Source organism: Sapajus apella, unplaced genomic scaffold, assembly GCF_009761245.1.
Source record: "Sapajus apella isolate SASKATOON/1434 unplaced genomic scaffold, GSC_monkey_1.0 scaffold148, whole genome shotgun sequence".
Taxonomy (NCBI): Eukaryota; Metazoa; Chordata; class Mammalia; order Primates; family Cebidae; genus Sapajus; species Sapajus apella.
In genome coordinates, this window is record NW_022437088.1 from 689,707 (window position 1) to 709,522 (window position 19,816).

At 50.6% G+C, this 19,816-nt stretch overlaps 1 protein-coding gene and 1 pseudogene across 3 annotated transcripts; both read left to right on the forward strand.

Moving 5' to 3' along the window:
- The first annotated feature begins 842 nt into the window (after nt 1-842).
- Nucleotides 843-14,135, forward strand: PMVK (phosphomevalonate kinase). Of its 3 annotated transcripts, XM_032264897.1 has the most exons (6): nt 872-932; nt 1,159-1,301; nt 5,564-5,627; nt 9,716-9,868; nt 12,330-12,459; nt 13,594-14,135. In XM_032264897.1, the coding sequence occupies exons 2-6, from the start codon at nt 1,207-1,209 to the stop codon at nt 13,728-13,730; spliced, it is 579 nt and encodes a 192-aa protein (XP_032120788.1). In that variant the 5' UTR covers nt 872-932; nt 1,159-1,206; the 3' UTR covers nt 13,731-14,135. The 3 variants fall into 3 exon arrangements, with proteins under 3 accessions (XP_032120789.1, XP_032120788.1, XP_032120787.1); XM_032264898.1 differs by lacking the exon at nt 1,159-1,301 and having other exon boundaries at nt 843-932; XM_032264896.1 differs by having other exon boundaries at nt 890-1,301.
- Nucleotides 14,136-18,531: 4,396 nt separating this feature from the next.
- On the forward strand, nt 18,532-19,357 carry LOC116541078 (annotated as a pseudogene).
- Nucleotides 19,358-19,816: the final 459 nt, after the last annotated feature.

A 19,816-nucleotide genomic window follows, 5' to 3' on the forward strand; every position in this document is an offset into this window, starting at 1 on the left:
ACACACACACACACACACACACACACACACACACACACAGGAGTCTGTTCTTACACACACACCCTCCTGGACTCTGTTCTTTTTGCATCTGACCACTCTTTTGTACCTCTTTTCAACATTCAGGAAATTAATGGTTTCTCCCTAAGTCTCCACACTACACTGTTTCTCTAGTGGAGGCAGTTATGAGTTGCAGGCTCTCTTCTGACATGCTCAGAAAAATGCAGGATGGCAAGTCATAGCCAAAAACAACTCCACGTACTCAGCTGGGCTACGCGTCAGCTGCTGCGGGGAGAGGCAGAAGCGGGCGTCAGGGAAAGGACAGATCACCACCCCATTCTGTCTCTCAAACTCCTGGCTGGACGCCGGATTTCGGATGAAACCAGGCAATCTCATCCAGGGATTCAACGCTCCCTTCACCTATACTATTGATGTCACCCACGCCGTTTCAAGTGCTCTTGCTTCCGAAAACCTTCGGGCCGGCGGCCGCGGCCAAAAAGGGATCAAAGGTTTCTCGCTGGCCTTAAAGGTCCAAATCGCAGTGGCGTCTCGGGTTATAAATCAGCCTGACAATAAAATAGCATGTGAGCGATTCCGCTCCTCCCCCGACATGACGTGCCAGACATGCCGCTCGCGTCAGGGCCCCCAGGAAGACCCATTCCCACTGTGGGGGGCGCGCAGATTTGCTGTGGCACATGCGCTATAACGCACGGACAAAAAGCCAGTTTTCAAAACGTCTCCAACGTGATTGCGCTCCAGAGATTTTTTTCCCTCATGTTTTTAGGGCTGCGCAGAAGAGAACATGGGGTTCGCATCAGGAAATTTCAGACTCCACCCCCCTCGGAGGAAGGTAGGCGCGTCCGGTTCCTCCCCGGGTGTCAGTAGAGCAGGCCGGGCTGTGAGCGAAGGTTCTGGGCGGGGCTGGACTGTTCTAAGTGATTCGGACGGGGGAGCATCACTAGGGGAGGCTGCCCTGGGAAGGAATCGCTTTTCTCTCCGCATGTCTTACCCTTTTCTCCCAGTATCTGTTTGGACTTGAGTTGAGCGCTCGGTCGCGGGCGGTCAGCCCTGTCCTCAGCTATGGCGAGGAGGGGCTGGATGGCTCCCTGCTGCCGCTCCGCCCAGTGGCCGCGTCCATTCCGTGCGGTATCCTGATTTTAGGGGTAGGGAGAAGTGTCAGCTTCAGGCACTGCGAAGCGTGGCGGCCCCATGGCCCCGCTGGGAGGCGCCCCGCGGCTGGTGCTGCTGTTCAGCGGCAAGAGGAAATCCGGGAAGGACTTCGTGACCGAGGCGCTGCAGAGCAGGTGTCCGTGAGGCGGGAAAGGTGGAAGGGGAGCTCTCCGCACCACGTGACACGAGGGGGGCTTTGGGTGTCACGGAGTGAGCTTTGGAGTAGGGGTCCTTCGTTTGCAGGGCAGGAGGAAGACTGGGCTGGGGAAGGTAAAATGTCACCATCACATAAAACAGCAGTCTACACACGGGAGCCTCAAAAACCAGGTGACCACGTCTCCAAAGACCTTCAGCTGCAGGTCTCTCTAAGAAGCATTAGTAATGGTTCCTACCAAGGCACTTTCTGTATACCAGGAGTTGGATACCAGCCTGGGCAACATGGCGAGACCCCGTCTCTACAAAAAATCCAATAAATAGCTGGGCGTGGTGGCCCACGCCTGTAATCTCATTTACTTGGGAGGCTGAGGCAGGAGAATCGCTTGAGCCCGGGAGGCGGAGGTTGCAGTGAGCCGACATTGCGTCACTGCACTCCAGCCTGGGCGACGGAGAGACCCTGCCCAAAGCAAAAACAAAACCAAAAGATCCTCTTCACCTCTTTGTTAGGTACTGTGTAGCATTATTAGTATCTCCATTTCAGAGGTGAAGAAACTGAAGCTCTAAAAAGTTAAACAGGCCGGGTGTGGTGGTCGTGCCTGTAATGCCAGCCCTTTGGGACACAGAGGCGCGAGGATTACTTGAGAGCCCGGTAGTGAGGCCCTAGTCTCGACACAAAAATTAAAAAGTTAGCTGAACGCGATGGCAAGCACCTGTAGTCCCAGCTGCTCAGGAGGCTGAGGTGGGAGGATTGCTTGAGCCCGGGGGCTGCAGTGAGTTATAATCACGCTACTGGCTTCCAGCCCACGCAGCAGAGCCTGAGACCCTGTCTCAAAGTAAAATAAAATAAAATAAAATAATGTACGAAGTTAAACAAACAAAAAAACTTTGCCGGACACAAAGTAAGCGGCAAATCCAGGATTCAAATTCAGCTTTGTGGTTCATGATGGGCATCTCAGCAGTTAAAAGAAGATATAATTAAAACAAAAAGAAAAAAAAACTAACAAACAAATTCAGCTGTGTCTTGTGCCAAGGACTGGTTTCTTTCTGGTTTTTCTGACTGCCTCCCCAAATAATAATACCCTTTTGTTCAGTCTTCTGTCAAAGCACGATCTTTCTGTGCAGGAGAATTTTGCTGAGACCCGGGCTAGGAGAGCAGAGGATGGGGAGAAAGTGGAGTGGGGCTCCTCTCGAAAGCTAGTGTGGTGGGGGTACCAGGAAGCTGCTTTTGGGTACCCCGGGGGTTCTACAAAGGTGTGGGAGAGCCCAGAGCAGAGGTCACCACCTGAATTTTTCACCACTTTTCCTGAGTTGCATTTCTCCCCACCTCCATACCCTGACGTCAAATAATGGTCAGAAGCGCAGGCCCTGGAATTACACTGCTGGGATGCAAATCCTGGCTCACTGTTGATTAGTGTGCGATCTTGTACACATCTCTTATTCACTCTGTGCCTCCGTTTTTTTTTTTTTTTTTTTTCTTTTGAGATGGAGCCTTGCTCTGTCACCCAGGCTGGAGTGCAGTGGTCTGATCTCAGCTCACCGCAACCTTTGCCTCCTGGGTTCAGGCGATTCTCCTGTCTCACCCTCCCAAGTAGCTGGGATTACAGGTGTGTATCACCATGCCCAACTAATTTTTGTATTTTTAGTAGAGACAGGTTACACCATATTGGCCCAGGCTGGTCTAGAACTCCTGACCTCAGGTAATCTGCCCGCCTTGGACTCCCAGAGTGCTGGGATTATAGGCGTGAGCCGCCAGACCTGGCCTATGCCTCAGTTTTGTCACCTGTAAAATGGGGATAATAATAGGGTGGTTGTAACGGATTAAATGAGATAATGTGTGTGAAGGGCTTAGAATAATTATTGGCACCTAACAAAGGTGCAGGAACTAAATATTGGCTATAATTATTTTACCAATCCTGGATTCACTACTTACAGTGTTGCTTTGGGGGAGTCAATCCTCCTTTGGCAACTTCAGCTTCCTCATCTGAAACATGCAAACAAGAACACAGCCAGAGCAAGATAGTAAGACGCTGTCTCTACAAAAGATTAAAAAAATTAGCTGTGTGTGGTGGTGTGTGTCAGTAGTCCCAGCTACTTGGGAGGCTAAGGTAGGAGGACTGTCTGAGCCCAGGAGTTCAAGATTGTACTGAGCTGTGATCACACCACTGCACTCTAGCCTGGGTGACAGCAAGACCCTGACTCTTAAAAAACCAAACCAGGCCGGGCGCGGTGGCTCACGCCTGTAATCCCAGCACTTTGGGAGGCCGAGGCGGGTGGATCACGAGGTCAAGAGATCGAGACCGTCCTGGTCAACATGGTGAAACCCTGTCTCTACTAAAAATACAAAAAATTAGCTGGACATGGTGGCGTGTGCCTGTCGTCCCAGCTACTCAGGAGGCTGAGGCAGGAGAATTGCCAGAACCCAGGAGGCGGAGGTTGCGGTGAGCCGAGATCGCGCCATTGCACTCCAGCCTGGGTAACAAGAGCGAAACTCCATCTCAAAAAACAAGCAAACAAACAAAACCAAACCAAAACTTTGACAACAAACAGTAAAGCTTTGGGCTGAAAAAAAGAAAAAAACAAAACAAAACACTTATCGCCAGATATGGTGGCTCACTCCTGTAAGCATAACGCTTTGGGAGGCCAGGAAGGGTGGATCACTCGTGGTCAGGAGTTCAAGACCTTCAGCTGCAGGTATCTCTAAGAAGCATTAATAATGGTTCCTTCCAAGGCACTTTCTGTATACCCGGAGTTGAATACCAGCCTGGGCAACGTGGCGAGACTCCGTCTCTACAAAAAAATCCAATAAATACCTGGATGTGGTGGCCCACGCCTGTAATCCTATCTACTTGGGAGGCTGAGGCAGGAGAATCACTTGAGCCTGGGAGGTGGAGGTTGCTGTGACCCAAGATTGTGCCACTGCACTCCAGCCTGGGCTACAGAGAGAGACTCAGTCTCAAAAAAAAAAAAGAACACTTATTTTCCTGTGCGTTAAGTGTATGTATCTGTGAGCATCTCAAGGCAAGGACAGGAAGCATGTATCTTACTCACATTTGTATCATCTACATCCAAATAAGGCACCCCATAAATGGTTAGTTAAGCCAGAAGGTAGAGGTTGCGGTGAGTCAAGATGGTGCCACTGCACTCCAACCTCGGTGACAGAGTGAGACTCCGTCTCAAGAAAAAAAAAAAAGGGCCAGGTGCAGTGGCTTACGCCTGTAATCTCAGCACTTTTCGAGGCTGAGGTGGGCGAATTGCAAGTTCAGGAGTTTGAGACCAGCCTGGTCAACATGGCGAAACCCTGTCTCTCCTAAAAATATAAAAATCAGCCGGGTATAGTGGCAGGCGCCTGTAATTCCAACTCCTTGGGAGTCTGAGGCAGGAGAATCGCGTCAACCCGGGAGGCAGAAGTTGCAGTGAGCCGAGATCGTGCCATTGCACTTTAGCCTGGGTGACAGAGCAAGACTTTGTCTCAACGAGAAAAAGAAAGAATGAGTTTTTTTGTTTCATTTTTTAAATTTGCTTTTTTTTTTTTTGGTAGGTCTCACTCCGTCTCCCAGGCTGGCATGCAGTGGTATAATCATGGCTCACTGCAGCCTGGAACTCCTGGGCTCAGCAGTGCTCCCACCTCAGCCTCTCGAGTAGCTGGGAGAATGCTGGGAGTAGCTACAGGCATATGCTGCCATGCCCAGCTAGTTTTTAAATTTTTTTGTGGAGATGGTATCTCTGGGTCTTACTATGTTGCCCAGACTGGTGTTGAACTCTGGCCTCAAGCAATCCTCCCGCCTTGGCCTCCCAAAGTGTTGGGATTACAGGTGTGAGCCACCATGTCCAACCAGTGAATGAGTAAATGATTTCCGTTATGGTGACCAAGTCAGCGGAGACTGAGATACCCCTGGCTGTGAGATAATTAGTTTAGGGTCTGGGCAATAATCTAATCCAGCCAGAATATCGCTGTGCCCGTTCACACTGTAATTATCAGTTTATAGGTTTTACCTGTTCGTTTCAGGGCTCTTTTATATTCATTAGAGTTTCATAATAATCCTGTGTGGGAGACAGAACAGAAAGTGTTACTCCCATTTTCCGATGAGGAAATAGGATCAGGGACATTGAGACCTACCAAAGTTACATAATACCAGTAGTAGGAAAGGGATTTCAACACAGGCCTCTAGACTCCCTTCCTGGGACTTGGAAGCTCTTGGAAATTCTAGGTTAACTGGATTCTGATCTTCCTGTCCCACAGACTCGGAGCTGATGTCTGTGCTGTCCTCCGGCTCTCTGGTCCACTCAAGGAGCAGTATGCTCAGGTAGGCGGTGCTCTGTGGCATCTGGTGTGGTGGGAGGGGCTAGCTCCTGGACTTTTTAGCCGCTGCTGCCTGAGTCACTGGTATGATCCCCGTGACCAGTGCTGGCTGGGTGGTGGCCAGCTCTTGGTTTCTGTGAGTGGACCTTTCGGGGGCATTTTTAGCTTACGTTTCTTTGCTAATAGCCTCCCTCCCTTTCAAGCGTGTTCCAGAAGGTGTGTCCAGGAAAGGTTGCTGACACTCGAGTTGGCGGCTCTGATGCTGTGTGATTAGTAAGGACCTGCCCGTGTCTCCTCACACCGTGCCCTCACTCAGCTGGCCTGACACAGCCCCTGGAACTCTGCTCCTAGAAATTTAGTACAGGCCGAGCGCAGTGGCTCACGCCTGTCATCCCAGCACTTGGGGAGGCTGAGGCAGGTAGATTGCTTGAGTCCAGGAGTTAGAGACCAGCTTGGCCAACATGGTGAAGTCTTGTCTCTATTTCCTAAAAAGATTTTTTAAAAAAGTAAACAACAACAACAAAAAAGACATTTAGTTCCAAAAATTGTCAAAATATATTATTAAGTGGAAAAAAAAAAGACAAAACCAAGATGTATAGCGGTGTGTAGAGAATGCTCCATTTGTCTAAAACTGAAGTATATTCCAGGAAGGATTCTGTGACCAAGAATTGTAAAAGAATTATGACTATATCTGTTCATATATTCAGCTATTTAACAAGTATTTATGGGGTGCCTATCTCATGTTCGGCACTGTTTCAGTGCCTGGATGTGTTCTTTCACTGCGTGGGAAAGACACATTAGAAACTACCATTGGTTGCCCGCAGGGAGGGGACAGGGTGATAGAGAGATTTTTTCACTGTAAATCAATGTGTATCTTTGCATTTTGAACCAAATGGATTAAAAAAAAAAGGAGATTTCTAAAATAGAATAATAAGTCAGTAGGAACTCTCAGAATCTTAGACTTCAGAAAGGGAAGCTGGAAGGCATGATCAGCTTCCTACGTGGCGAGGAGACCTCTTGTCACCCACATTTTGCCCTTGGCCTCTAAGTGCACCCTTCTGGGACGTGTACTCTGGCCCCATGGTCAGTTGGCCTGAGTGTGGCCTCTGGAGCCACATAAAATGACTTGCCCCCTCTTCTGTATGCCAGCTCTGCCTCTGCAGGAAGCATGGGGTCATCTCTTATCAGCTGAACAGACCCATTTGTAGGTTGGCAGCCTGAGGAATTGTAGGAAGAACTAAATTAAGTGTTTTAATTTTTTTTTCTTTTTGAGATAAGGTCTTGCTCTGTCGTGCAGGCTGGAATGCAGTGGTGCATAATGGCTCACTGCAGCCTTGACCTCCTGGATTCACCTGATCCTTCCACTACAGCTTCCCAAGGAGCTAGGAATACAGGTGCATGCCACTATGCCTGGCTAGTTGTTTTTTTTTTTATTTTTGAGACAGACTTTCACTCTTGTTGCCCAGGCTGGAGTGCAATGGCTCGATCTCGGCTCACTGCAACCCCCACCCCCCTGGTTCAAGCAATTCTCCTGCCTCAGCCTTCTGAGTAGCTGGGACTACGGGTGCATGCCACCACGGCCTGGCTAATTTTTTGTATTTTAGTAGACATGGGGTTTCATTGTGTTGCCCAGGCTGGTCTTGAACTCCTGAGCTTAGGAAATCCACCCGCCTTGACCTCCCAAAGTGCTGGGATTACAGGTGTGAGCCACCATGCCTGGCTGTCTTTTTTCAAATTTTTTTTTTTTTTTTTTTGGACGGCGTTTCACTCTTGTTACCCAGGCTGGAGTGCAATGGCATGATCTCGGCTCACCGCAACCTCCGTCTCCTGGGTTCAGGCAATTCTCCTGCCTCAGCCTCCTGAGTAGCTGGGATTACAGGCATGTGCCACCATGCCCGGCTAATTTTTTGTATTTTTAGTAGAGATGGGGTTTCACCATGTTGACCAGGATGGTCTCGATCTCTTGACCTCGTGATCCACCCGCCTCGGCCTCCCAAAGTGCTGGGATTACAGGCTTGAGCCACCGCGCCTGGCCTTCAAATTTTTTTGAGATGGAGTTTTGCTTTTGTTGCCCAGGCTGGAGTGCAATGGCATGTTCTTGGCTCACTGCAACCTCTGCCTGCCAGGTTCAAGCTCTTCTCCTGCCTCAGCCTCCCAAGTAGCTGGGATTACAGGCACGTACCACCATGCCCAGCTAATTTTGTATTTTTAGTAGAGATGGGATTTCTCCATGTTGCTCAGCCTGGTTTCAAATGCCCAACCTCAGGTGATCTGCCTGCCTCATCCTTCCAAAGTGCTGGGATTACAGGCATGAGCCACGGTGCCCGGCCCATGCTTGGCTAAGTTAAAAAATTTTTTTTGTAGAGATGGGAGTCTCTCATTATGTTGCCCAGACTGGTCTCCAACTCCTGGGCTCAAGCGATCCTCCCTCTGTGGCCTCCCAAAGTGCTAGGATTTAGGCGTGAGCTACTTTGCCTGGCCTGGTTTTCAAAACTTTTAAGCAGGATTCTTTCCCAAATGAAACTGGATACAGAATTTCTTTGTATCCAGGAGATAGACTGGGAGAGACTCTGGGGTGGTGGGGTGGTGGTAGGGGGATGGGAGGAGGGAAGGGGTGAAGGGGGAGGCACTGAGCCTTCCCCATTGGGGCCTAGACACTTCCAAAGGCCTTCCAGGAGCACTTTCAAAACTGATCTTCCAAAGTTCCCAGACAGGTCTTGCTTCAGTCCTACTGAGTCAGACTGGCGGGGTTGGGTGGGGGGCGGGAGGAGAAAGGGGCAGGAGTTTGCATTTTTTTTTTTTTTTGAGACGGAGTTTCGCTCTTGTTACCCAGGCTAGAGTGCAATGGCACGATCTCGGCTCACCGCAACCTCTGCCTCCTGGGTTCAGGCAATTCTCCTGCCTCAGCCTCCTGAGTAGCTGGGATTACAGGCACGCGCCACCATGCCCAGCTAATGTTTTGTATTTTTAGTAGAGACGGGGTTTCACCGTGTTGACCAGGATGGTCTCGATCTCTTGACCTTGTGATCCACCCGCCTCGGCCTCCCAAAGTGCTGGGATTACAGGCTTGAGCCACTGCGCCCGGCAAGGAGTTTGCATTTTTAAAACCTCCATGGAAGACTCTGATAGGCCAGTCTGCCCTTGCTCTGTGGAAGTCCAGCACCACTCTGTCCCCAACTCCCAGTAAAAAAGAAAACCAAAATGAAATGTTCATGTATTGATTTCCTAAGTCACAAGGGGAAATCTAACCGACATGCAGACCACGATGCTCTTGGAGGGAAACCAGTTCAGGAGCAGGAGGTGGCTGCTGACCTTCTCTTGCAGCAGGGGGAGCAGGTGGGTGATCAAGAAATTGAGAGCCCGAGGGGAGAAGGTCTTGCTGCAGTGAGTTAGCGGAGGAGCCAGAACCTGAACTGGGTGATGCTTTTCAGACCCCTCCTATCCTGGATCCCTTTGGATGGACCCTTCTGCTTGGAGAGGGGAGAAAGGAGCTCTCCAGGGTGGTCAGAGTAGCCTCTCCTTCCTTGGGGTGTCTTCTGAGTGTGGGAGGCCTTGCAAGTGCCCAGAGCCAAAAGGAGTGATGCTGTTTCAGCAAAGGCACCAGGAATCTGGGAATGGGAAGGGGTAAGTGGGAGAGAAGCGGACATACGATCTCCCTGGGATTTGGGATGGGGGCAAATGATGCTAGTGGGAAGACATGGGATGCTGTTGTTTTTTGTCCCCCTCAGATTTCCCACTTTAGTTGAAGGCTAAGCCTGTGCCCAGGGGGTGCAAACTAATTTCAGGATTAGTTTAAGCCAGAAATAATTGGGAAGGTAAAACTTGCAAAAGGGAAATCACATCACACATTTCAAAGACAAATGGAAACACTTTCTGGATTACCCCCAGACCTTTCTTCCATCTGCCAGTGATTGGGATTTCTTAGTTGCTGGGGCTCTTTCCCTTGCAGACCTTTGTCCTAGCTGAAACCTCATTAATCCTTGCATCAGCCTTGCGGGAGGCAGGTGAGGGTGAGGGATGGTTCTTCTGCGGTTTTAGGAGAGACCACTGAGGTTGAAGGCTGGTGACATAGACATAATGTCTTTTGGGCAGGAGCATGGCTTGAACTTCCAGAGACTCCTGGATGCCAGCACCTACAAGGAGACCTTTCGGAGGGACATGATCCGCTGGGGAGAGGAGAAACGTCAGGCTGACCCAGGCTTCTTTTGCAGGAAGGTTGTGGAGGGCATCTCCCAGCCCATCTGGGTAAGAGAGCTCCATGACAGCCTGAAGAACATCTGTTTCCCTAGCTCTTTGCTGTGTCCATCTCTCTGTCTCCACTGCCACTACCCTGGCCCTAGCCCTCACCGTCTCTGGCCTGTGGCCTCCACACTGGTCTCTAACTGTGGCTCTTGCCCTCTGTGGTCTGTCATTACACAGCGGCCAGACTGACCTTTTACTGTTTGTTTATTTTTGAGATGGAGTCTCGCTCTTGTCCCCCAGGCTGGAGTGCCGTGGTGCAATCTCGGCTCACTGCAACCTCCGACTCCTGAGTTCAAGTGATTCTCCTGCCTCAGTCTCCCAAGTAGCTGGGACTACAGGTGCCTGCCACCACGCCCAGCTAATTTTTATATTTTTAGTAGAGATGGGGTTTCTCCATGTTGGCCAAGCTGGTCTCAAACTCCTGACCTTAGGTGATCCATCTACTTCGGTCTCCCAAAATGCTCCGATTACAGTCTGCCTCTGGCCCAGACTGACCTTTCAAAAACATGAGCCAAGTGATGTCACTCTTCTGTTTAGAATACTTCAGTTGCTTCCTATTGTTCTCATGAACAAAATGGAAATCTTTCACATGAACTTCTGGGCCTTGTGTGATCCAGTTTCTGCTACTATTTTTAGCCTCCTTGCTCCTTGAGATGCAGCGACAGTGGTCTTCTTCCTGGTCAGCTGAACTCCTCTGGAATCAGGGCCTTTGCACATGCCTTTCCATCTGTCTGGACCGCCTTTCTTTCTCTCTTTCCCTGGTTAGCTCCAGCTCAGTTGACATGACACCTCCACAGAGAAGCCTTCCCTAATATTCAGGGCTTAACTGTGCTCCCTGGCAGGTGCTCCTATAGCACCCTACCCTTTGTCTTCCTCATTCATTCTGGCAGTGAATATTGAGTATCTACTTATGCCAGTTGTGGTTCCAGGTCAAAAATGCAATGAAGTCTCTTCCTTCAGGGAGCTTACGTGATGGCTGAGGGTGGAGAGGAGATAGACACAAAATAAAGACAGAATATGTCAGGTGGAGGTAAATGCTAAGGGAGTAAAATAAAGCAGGCCTAGGATATGAGGAAGATCGCGAAGCCTTGCTGTTTTATTAAGGGGGCCTGGGAAGGCCACCCTGATATGATAATGTCTGAGCAAGACCTGAAGGAAGTAAAAGGAAGTAAGGGATAACTGAACGGATATTTGGGGAAGTAGCTTTCCAGAGAAAGAGCAGGACGTGCAAGGGCCTGAGTGGTGAGTGTGTCTGGTCTGTCTGAGAACAAGCCAGGTGGCCAGAGTGGGTGAGGGTGAGTGGTGGGAGGTCAGGTCAGATCTCCCAGGCAGGACCTTTGGGAGAGCTGGGGCTTTATTCTGAGTGAAATGAGGAGTCACCAGAGGGTTCTGGGCAGAGGAGAGGTGTGATCTGATTTAAGATTGAGGAGGCTGGCCCTAGCTGCTGTGGGGGAAGATGGGAGCAGAAGCAGAGGGGCTGGGTGGAGGACCGTTCTGGTTTTTTTTTTGAGACGGAGTCTTACTCAGTCACCAAGGCTGGAGTGCAGTGGCACGATCTTGGCTCCCTGTACCCTCCGCCTTCTGGGTTTAAGCGATTCTCATGCCTCAGCCTCCCGAGTAGCTGGGATTAAAGGCATGTGCCATCATGCCCAAGTAATTTTTTTTTTTATTTTTAGTCGAGACGGGTTTCCTCATTTGGCCAGGCTGGTCTGGAATTCCTGACCTCAAATGACCCTCCTGCCTCGGCCTCCCAAAGTGCAGGCATGAGCTACTGCGCCCAGCCAGGACCTTTCTGTAACAGGTGAAGTGACTGTGGTTGGGGCGTAAGGGCAGTCAAGGTAGAGTGGGGAGGAGGTGTCAATTTTGCTTGTATTTTGAAGATAAAGCCAACAGGATTTGTTTATGGCTTGGCTGTGGACAATACCAAGGATTTTGTTCTGAGCAGCTGGGCAAATACAGAATTATCATTTTCTGATACAGGGAAGGTGGGAGGAACAGGACCTGAGAGGAAATCAGGAGTTGAGTTTCAGCCGTGTTGAGGTTGAGACACTTGTTGACATACACTGTGATCACACTGTTATTTGATCACTGAAGACTTGTTCAGTGCCTGTCTCTCCCACTAGACCGTAAGCTCTCAGAGGGCAGGCACAGGGTCTGTTTTGCTTACCACTCTAGCCTTAGCACCTGGCACAGTGCCCAGCACACAGTAGGTACTTGCTATAATACTTCCTTAATAATTGGATGAATGAACTTGTCAGCAGCACTGCCTGACCTGTAGTTGGCACTCGGTGGTGTGTGTTCAGTGAATGAATCCGTGAATAGTGAGTCCGGCTGCTGACATGGTCGTGGTAATGGGGGATAGAGCCACACCCCACACTGCGCTAGGTTCCATAAGTCCTCCCACCTCCCCCCAACTTCCAGCATCCTGTCATGTTGGTCACCTGTCTGTGTCCCTCCCCTGCAGCTGGTGAGTGACACACGGAGAGTGTCTGACATCCAGTGGTTTCGGGAGGCCTATGGGGCCGTGACACAGACGGTCCGCGTTGTAGCGTTGGAACAGAGCCGACAGCAGCGGGGCTGGGTGTTCACACCAGGTGAGCTGCTCCATGTGTAGGGCACAGGCTACCCACCCTTCGGTTTCCTCTGGGTCTCGTGCTGTTTCCCTGGGAGGCCTGAGGGGAGTGAGTGAAGGATGATAAAGGGGAATCTAAGGCCTCCTGATTAGGGAGTGGCATGGTGGAGGGCGTCCTGGGGGCTAAGGTTCTCTGGGCTTAACCTAGGCTATCTTCTCATGGCCAGCGGGCTTCTTTGGTGGTCTGGCTGGGACCCACCCCGATGGTCCTTCACCTTTGCTTTCCAGTCCGGTGGGGGCTGACAGTGTTTAGGGGCAAACCTGACAAAGCTCACTGCTGTTTAACGCAGTAATGGAGGTGGGAGTCGGTGGCGGAGGCGGGAGTCGGTAGGTGAGAGTCGGTAGCGGAGGTGGGAGTCAGTAGTGGAGAGGAAGTTTTTCTGGGAGCTTCAATGGTACAAGCCCAGGACCTGCTCTGTGCACTTCAGAGGCACAGCTCAGGCTTCCTTCCTGCCCTAGGTCACTGTGACATGGAGCAGTTCAGGTCCAATGGGTATGACCACTACTAATGCTGCTCATTTCTGGGGCACTCACGGGGTCCAGGCCTGTGCTAAGCATTTTCTATGCACTGTCTCACTTTACCATGAAAACAGATAGAGCAGGTACATGCTGTTATTAGTTTACCCATGGTCAGATGAGGCCCGGGCCTGAAAGGTCACTCTTTCCCAGGGTCACAGAGAGTGAGAGGAGGACCTGGCCTCCTGACCCTCTGGTTCTAACCCAGCACATGCTGCCCTCTGAGGGGACTGAATCAGACAGATTTAAGGATAGAAAAGGACACAACCAGCTTGACAGCAAATGAAAACACAGTGCCCTTTTGGGTTGTGTGTGGTTTTGCATGACCCGATTCACTCTCTGTAGGCAGTAGCAAGTGAAGAATTAAGTCAGCATGGACCAGCTGTGGGGCTCAGGTGACTGTGGGCTGCTGAACCTGCCATCGCAGTGTTTCAGGGGTAGGGAGGTACCTTCTGGGTGGGTAGCACTCGGCTCTGGGGTAGCTGGGGAGAGGCTGGGGAGGGCCCACTCCACTTGGGGCTGGCAGGCCTCGATGCCTGATGTCTGTGGAGCGCTGGACCTCGCCATGCTTCTTCCACAGGGGTGGATGACGCTGAGTCAGAATGTGGCCTGGACAACTTTGGGGACTTTGACTGGGTCATCGAGAACCATGGAGATGAGCAGCGCCTGGAGGAGCAGCTGGAGACCCTGATAGAATTTATCCGTGCCAGACTTTAGTCACTAGGTTCTAGGAGTGAACTGGGGCCTGCTCAGGTGGGGGTGGGGCTGACTCTGCAGGTTGGGGGGTCCCCGATCCTGGCCGAGGTGTGGAACAGACAGAGTGGGGTCTAGATTCTGGGGAGGTGGTTGGTGGATTTTCGGCAAGCCAGGAAACCTCTGGAGATCTCATTTTTTCCATGGAAGAATACGGAAGACAGCCATACTCTTCAGTAGGAGACTGCAAGGGCAAAGGAGGGTGACGTGGCGGTGCTTGAAGGAGAAACCCCAGGTCTCCCCCGCGCCAGTCCCCTCAGCCTGTGGTGGCCTTGCATCCTGACTGGATGTTCTCAGCCCCTTGTTCTGGACAGGAACTCAGGGCTCCCCAGTGTGCATATTAATAAACCTCTTCGGAGCATACACTCAGAGCTGCGCCTCTTTCATTTCCCCGACGCCAACCTGGCATGGGTGGGGTTTAGAAGGCCTTAGGGTGTCATGGTGGCTGGGAGCCCCTGTTCCACCTCCCACCTGGCTAGAATGTCCTACAGAGGTTACCTGTGCTGCACCCACAGCAACAGGCCTGTTTATGTTGGAGGTAGGATCGGGGTTGAGGGCCTTACCTCTGGGATGGCCCCATAAAAGGCTGTGATCACAGAAAGTGCCACCAGCAAGTTCCCCCTCCCCTGTTTTTCTTTTGAGATGGGGTCTTATTCTGTCACCTAGGTTGGCATGCAGTGGCGTGATCATAGCTCATTGCAGCCTTGACCTCCCGGGCTCAAGCAATCCTGTCTCAGCCTGCCAAGTAGCTGGGACTACATGCACATACCACTACATTCGGCTAATTTTTTTTCATTTTTAGTAGAGACAAGGTCTCGTTATGTTGCCCAGGCTGGTCTTGAACTCCTGAACATCAGCAGTGCTCCCACCTTGGCCTCCTAAAGTGCTGGGATTACAAGTGTAAGCCACCATGCCCGGCCCTGCCCTTGTAATATATACAGCCTTTTTAAATTTCCAAATTTCTTCTAGATTCTTCACAGCCACCCCATGAGATGGGCGAGGATAGGATTTCATCTGCATTTAGTAGATGCCAAGAACTCAGAGAAGCAAAACAACTTCTCCAGGGTTAGAGGTTAGAGGGCTAGTGTCAGCTCTGCGTCTAATCCAGGCCACCTGACTCCTGACCAGGGCCCCTTCTGCACAGTCCTATGGGTGTGGCACAAAGTCCCTTGGGACAGCTCCTTGCTGTCCCCAGATCAAGCCTAAGCACTCCAGCTCTCTGGCCCTGGCTTTGTAATCCTCCCACAAATTCTGCTAGTTCTCACAGATAAGGGGACAGCCAAATAAATTATAGTTTCAATGTGACCCAAACTGAATTTTGTACATTTCTCCCCAGATCTCCTCTGCTGTGCTGCCATCACCCTTGCTGAGTGCCAGCCACTGAGGACATAAAGATGAACAGGTCACAGGGCTGTTCCTTAAGGAGCTCTCTTGATGAGAAATAGATGCCCCCCCCGCCAGGTGCCCGGCAGCCTGAAGTCAGTGCCAAAGAGAACTTTGGTTCTCTGGGAAGGAGGCTGGGCTTTCGTGACACCCCAGGCCTGCCGTACCCAGGTGAGCACTGACCCTTTGTCTCAGGGGCACTGGCATTGCTGCTTGGAAATCCCTCTCTGGAGCTGGGAGCAAATGATTGTGAATAATCTCAGTCATGGAAATGCCAAAAGTCATTGGGGCCAACTCTGATGAATGTGGGAGGCAGTTTTTGGGCTACAGACCTTGATGAGTATAAAGAAGTCAAGTGTGGGCTGGGCACAGTGGCTCACGCCTGTAATCCCAGCACTTTGGGAGGCAAAGGAGGGTAGATCATTTTAGGTCAGGAGTTCAAGACCAGTCTGACCAACATGGCAAAACCCCGTCTCTACCCAAAATACAAAAATTAGCTGGGCATAATGGCGGGTGCCTGTAATCCCAGCTGCTTGGGAGGCTGAGGCAGGAGAATCGCTTGAACCCTGGAGGTGGAGATCATGCCACTGCACTCCAGCCTGGGTGACAGAGTGAGACTTCATCTCGAAAAAAAGAAGAAGGGCAGGAAGGACACAGTCACATCAGGGAGAACATAGAGTCCACGGGGCCAGCTAAGAGGCTTCTGCAAAATTCCATGCAAGAAGTAGCACAGGCTGAAGGAGAGGGTTGCTGGAAAGCAGATGGGTCGGTGGTGGCATTCAACTTTGTTTCCAACCCATCCCACCTGATACCGGGCATATTCCCATCAGTAAAACTGGCTCACTGCCTGAAGCAGAGCAGGGGTTCTGGGCACAGGAGCCCGGTCAGAACCTCCGTGTTGGAGGCGAGGCAACACCTACTGCATGGCGTGATTACCTATTTGATTCCAGCATGTCTTTTGTGGTCCTGTCTCACCATGCATTCAATCACTCAACTTCCTGAGCACCTGCTGTGGCTCTAGGAGCTAGGGACATAGCTGCAAGAGAGACATGGGTCCTGCCATCATGGAAGTTTCTGCCATCTGAAAGTTTCCCTTTCACAAATAATCCTAGACATGGAAGGTTCCACAGAACCTGGGGACTGATTGGCCACAGCAGTCGGGGAGATGGAGGAGTTCAAGCTTGTGCCAGAAACCCTGGGTTTTGTTGCCTTCCTTGAGGGGGGGTGTCTTTGGCGTGTGGGAATGTGTTGGTACCTTCTCAGTTTGGGAGGCAGCCAATCCCTGCCTTCATAGGCGATGAGGGTCAAAACTCCAGATGGATGTGAACATATCAAGTGTGGTACTAGTGTAAGGGTTGACACAGACAGCGACGTAGGGACTGGTGGGTCTCCTTTGTCCTCCGGGAGGGGTGCTGCCCTGCTTTCTTGGCTCTGGGTATTTGGAGGAGTCACAAGATTGTGACTTGGGAAGTCAGTGAGTATGTCTACCTTGCGACAGGTTGGCACTGATGCCTCTTAAAATAGGAAGCCCAGTGTCTGCTGGATTCGAAGTTCACAATTTTTTTTTTGAGATGGAATCTCTCTCTGTCGCCCAAGCTGGATTGCAGTGATGCAATCTTGGCTCACTGTAACCTCCGCCTCCTGGGTTCAAGTGATTCTCCTGCTTCAGCCTCCTGAGTAGCTGGGATTACAGGCGTATGCCACCACATCTGGCTGGTTTTTGTATTTTTAGTGGAGATGGGATTTCTCCATGTTGGTCAGGCTGGTCTCCCCAACGCCTGACCTCAGGTGATCCAACTACCTCGGCCTCCCAAAGTGCTGGGATTACAGGCATGAGTCACCAAGCCCTGCATACTTATTTTTTCTTCAAGACGGGGTGTCCCTCTATCACCTGGCCTGGGATGCGGTGGCATGATTATAGTTCACTGCAGCCTCAAACTCCTGGACTCAAGTGATCCTCCCACCTCAGCCTCTGGAATAGCTAGGACTAAGGTACGCACCACCGTTCCTGGCTAATTTTAAGTTTTTTTGTAGAGACGTGGTCTCACTAAGTTTGCCAGGGCTGGTCTTGAACTTCTAGCTTCAAATGAGCCTTCCACTTTGGCCTCCCAAAGTGCTGGGATTACAGGCATGAGCCACCGTGCCTGGCCAAGTTATTTTATTTTTATTTTTTTTGAGATGGAGTTTCGCTCTTGTTACCCAGGCTGGAGTGCAATGGCGCGATCTCGGCTCGCCTCAACCTCCGCCTCCTGGGTTCAGGCAATTCTCCTGCCTCAGCCTCCTGAGTAGCTGGGATTACAGGCACGCGCCACCACGCCCAGCTAATTTTTTGTATTTTTAGTAGAGACGGGGTTTCACCGTGTTGACCAGGATGGTCTCGATCTCTTGACCTCGTGATTCACCCGCCTCGGCCTCCCACAGTGCTGGGATTACAGGCTTGAGCCACCGCGCCCGGCATGGCCAAGTTATTTTTAATATTATGTGTATGTTATTTTATTTCTTCTTCCTTTTTTTTTTCCAAGATGGAGTCTTGCTCTGTTGCCCAGGGAGTACAGTAGCATTATCTCCGCTCATTGCAGCCTCCGCCTTCTGGGTTCAAGCGATTCTCCTGTCTCAGCCTTCCAAGTAGCTGGGACTACTGCACCTGCCACCATGCCCAGCTAACTTTTTTTTTTTTTTTTTTTACTTATTACTCACCCATGAATGTATGTATATGTTATTTTAATCATGATTTGTAACACTAACAGCCTCTTTATAATTTTATTGTATTTCTAAACAACTTTATTGAGATATAACTAGAATATAATAACTGCATATATTTAAAGTGTACAATTTGGGAGGCACAGTGGCTCCCTTCTCTAATCCCAGCACTTTGGGAGGCTGAGACGGGCAGATTACTAGAGGTTAGGAGTTCGAGACTAGCCTGGCCAACATGGTGAAACCCTGTCTGTATTAAAATACAAAAATTAGCTGGGCGTGGTGGTGTGCGCCTGTAATCCCAGCTACTTGGGAGGCTAAGGCAGGAAGATTGCTTGAACCGGGAGGTGGAGGTTGCAGTGAGCCGAGATCGCACCACTACACTCTAGCCTGGGTGACAGAGTGAGACTCTGTCTCAAATAAAGGCAAAAAAAAAAAAAAAAAAGTACAATTTACTGAGTTTTGACATATGTATGCATATGTGAAACCACAGTACATTCACCATGGACTTATTCATCACTCTCAAACATTTCCTCATGTCCCCTTGTAATCCCTCCATCCCTCCTCTCACCTATCCCTGACTCCCCACCCTCACTCCCAAGAAACCACTGGTCTGCTTTCTGTCACTATCGATGTTTATATTTTCAAGGATTTTATATAAAGAATAATAGACCGGGCTCTCTCTTCCTACCGCCGAAGATGCCGAAAGGAAAGAAGGCCAAGGGGAAGAAGGTGGCTCTGGCCCCTGCTGTCGTCAAGAAGCGGGAGGCTAAGAAAGTGGTGAATCCACTATTTGAGAAAAGGCCTAAAAATTTTGGCATTGGACAAGATATCCAGCCCAAAAGAGACCTCACCCGCTTTGTGAAACGGCCCCGCTATATCAGGTTGCAGCGGCAGACAGCCATCCTCTATAAGCGGCTGAAAGTGCCTCCTGCAATTAACCAGTTCACCCAGGCCCTGGACCGCCAAACAGCAACCCAGCTGCTTAAGCTGGCCCACAAGTACAGACCAGAGACGAAGTAAGAGAAGAAGCAGAGGCTGTTGGCCCCGGCTGAGAAGAAAGCGGCTGGCAAAGGGGACGTCCCCAGTAAGAGACCACCTGTCCTCCGAGCAGGAGTCAACACCGTCACCACCTTGGTGGAAAAGAAGAAAGCGCAGCTGGTGGTGATTGCTCATGATGTGGATCCCATTGAGCTCGTTGTCTTCTTGCCTGCCCTCTGTCGTAAAATGGGAGTCCCTTATTGCATCATCAAGGGGAAGGCAAGACTGGGACGTCTCATACACAGGAAGACCTGCACCACTGTCGCCTTCACACACGTTAATCCGGAAGACAAAGGTGCTTTGGCTAAGCTGGTGGAAATTATCCGCACCAATTACAATGTCAGATACGATGAGATCCGGCGTCACTGGGGAGGCAATGTCCTGGGTCCCAAGTCTGTGGCTCACATCGCCAAGCTAGAAAAGGCAAAGGCTAAAGAACTTGCCACGAAACTGGGTTAACTGTATACTGTTTTCTTTAAATAAAAATAATTAATGCAAAAAAAAAAAAAAGAATAATAGACCGGATGTGGTGGCTCAAGCCTGTAATCCTAGCACTTTCGGAGACTGAGTTGGGCAGATCACCTGAGGTGGGAAGTTCGAGACCAGCCTGACCAATATGGAGAAACCCCGTCTCTATTAAAAATACAAATTAAGGCTGGGCGCGGTGGCTCAAGCCTGTAATCCCAGCACTTTGGGAGGCCGAAGCGGGCGGATCACGAGGTCAAGAGATCGAGACCATCTTGGCCAACATGGTGAAACCCCGTCTCTACTAAAAATACAAAAATTAGCTGGGCATGGTGGCGTGCGCCTGTAGTCCCAGCTACTCGGGAGGCTGAGGCAGGAGAATTGCTTGAACCCAGGAGGCGGAGGTTGCAGTGAGCTGAGATTGTGCCACTGCACTCCAGCCTGGCGCCTGGCGACAGAGTGAG

What these genes read in the sequence shown, in the direction of transcription:
- PMVK (XM_032264897.1), top strand. Translation starts at nt 1,207, where the DNA reads ATGGCCCCGCTGGGAGGCGCCCCGCGGCTGGTGCTGCTGTTCAGCGGC. An exon ending in ACCGAGGCGCTGCAGAGCAG is followed by an intron (nt 1,302 to 5,563) that starts GTGTCCGTGAGG and finishes CCTGTCCCACAG; the next exon opens with ACTCGGAGCTGATGTCTGTG. An exon ending in GCATCTCCCAGCCCATCTGG is followed by an intron (nt 9,869 to 12,329) that starts GTAAGAGAGCTC and finishes CCTCCCCTGCAG; the next exon opens with CTGGTGAGTGACACACGGAG.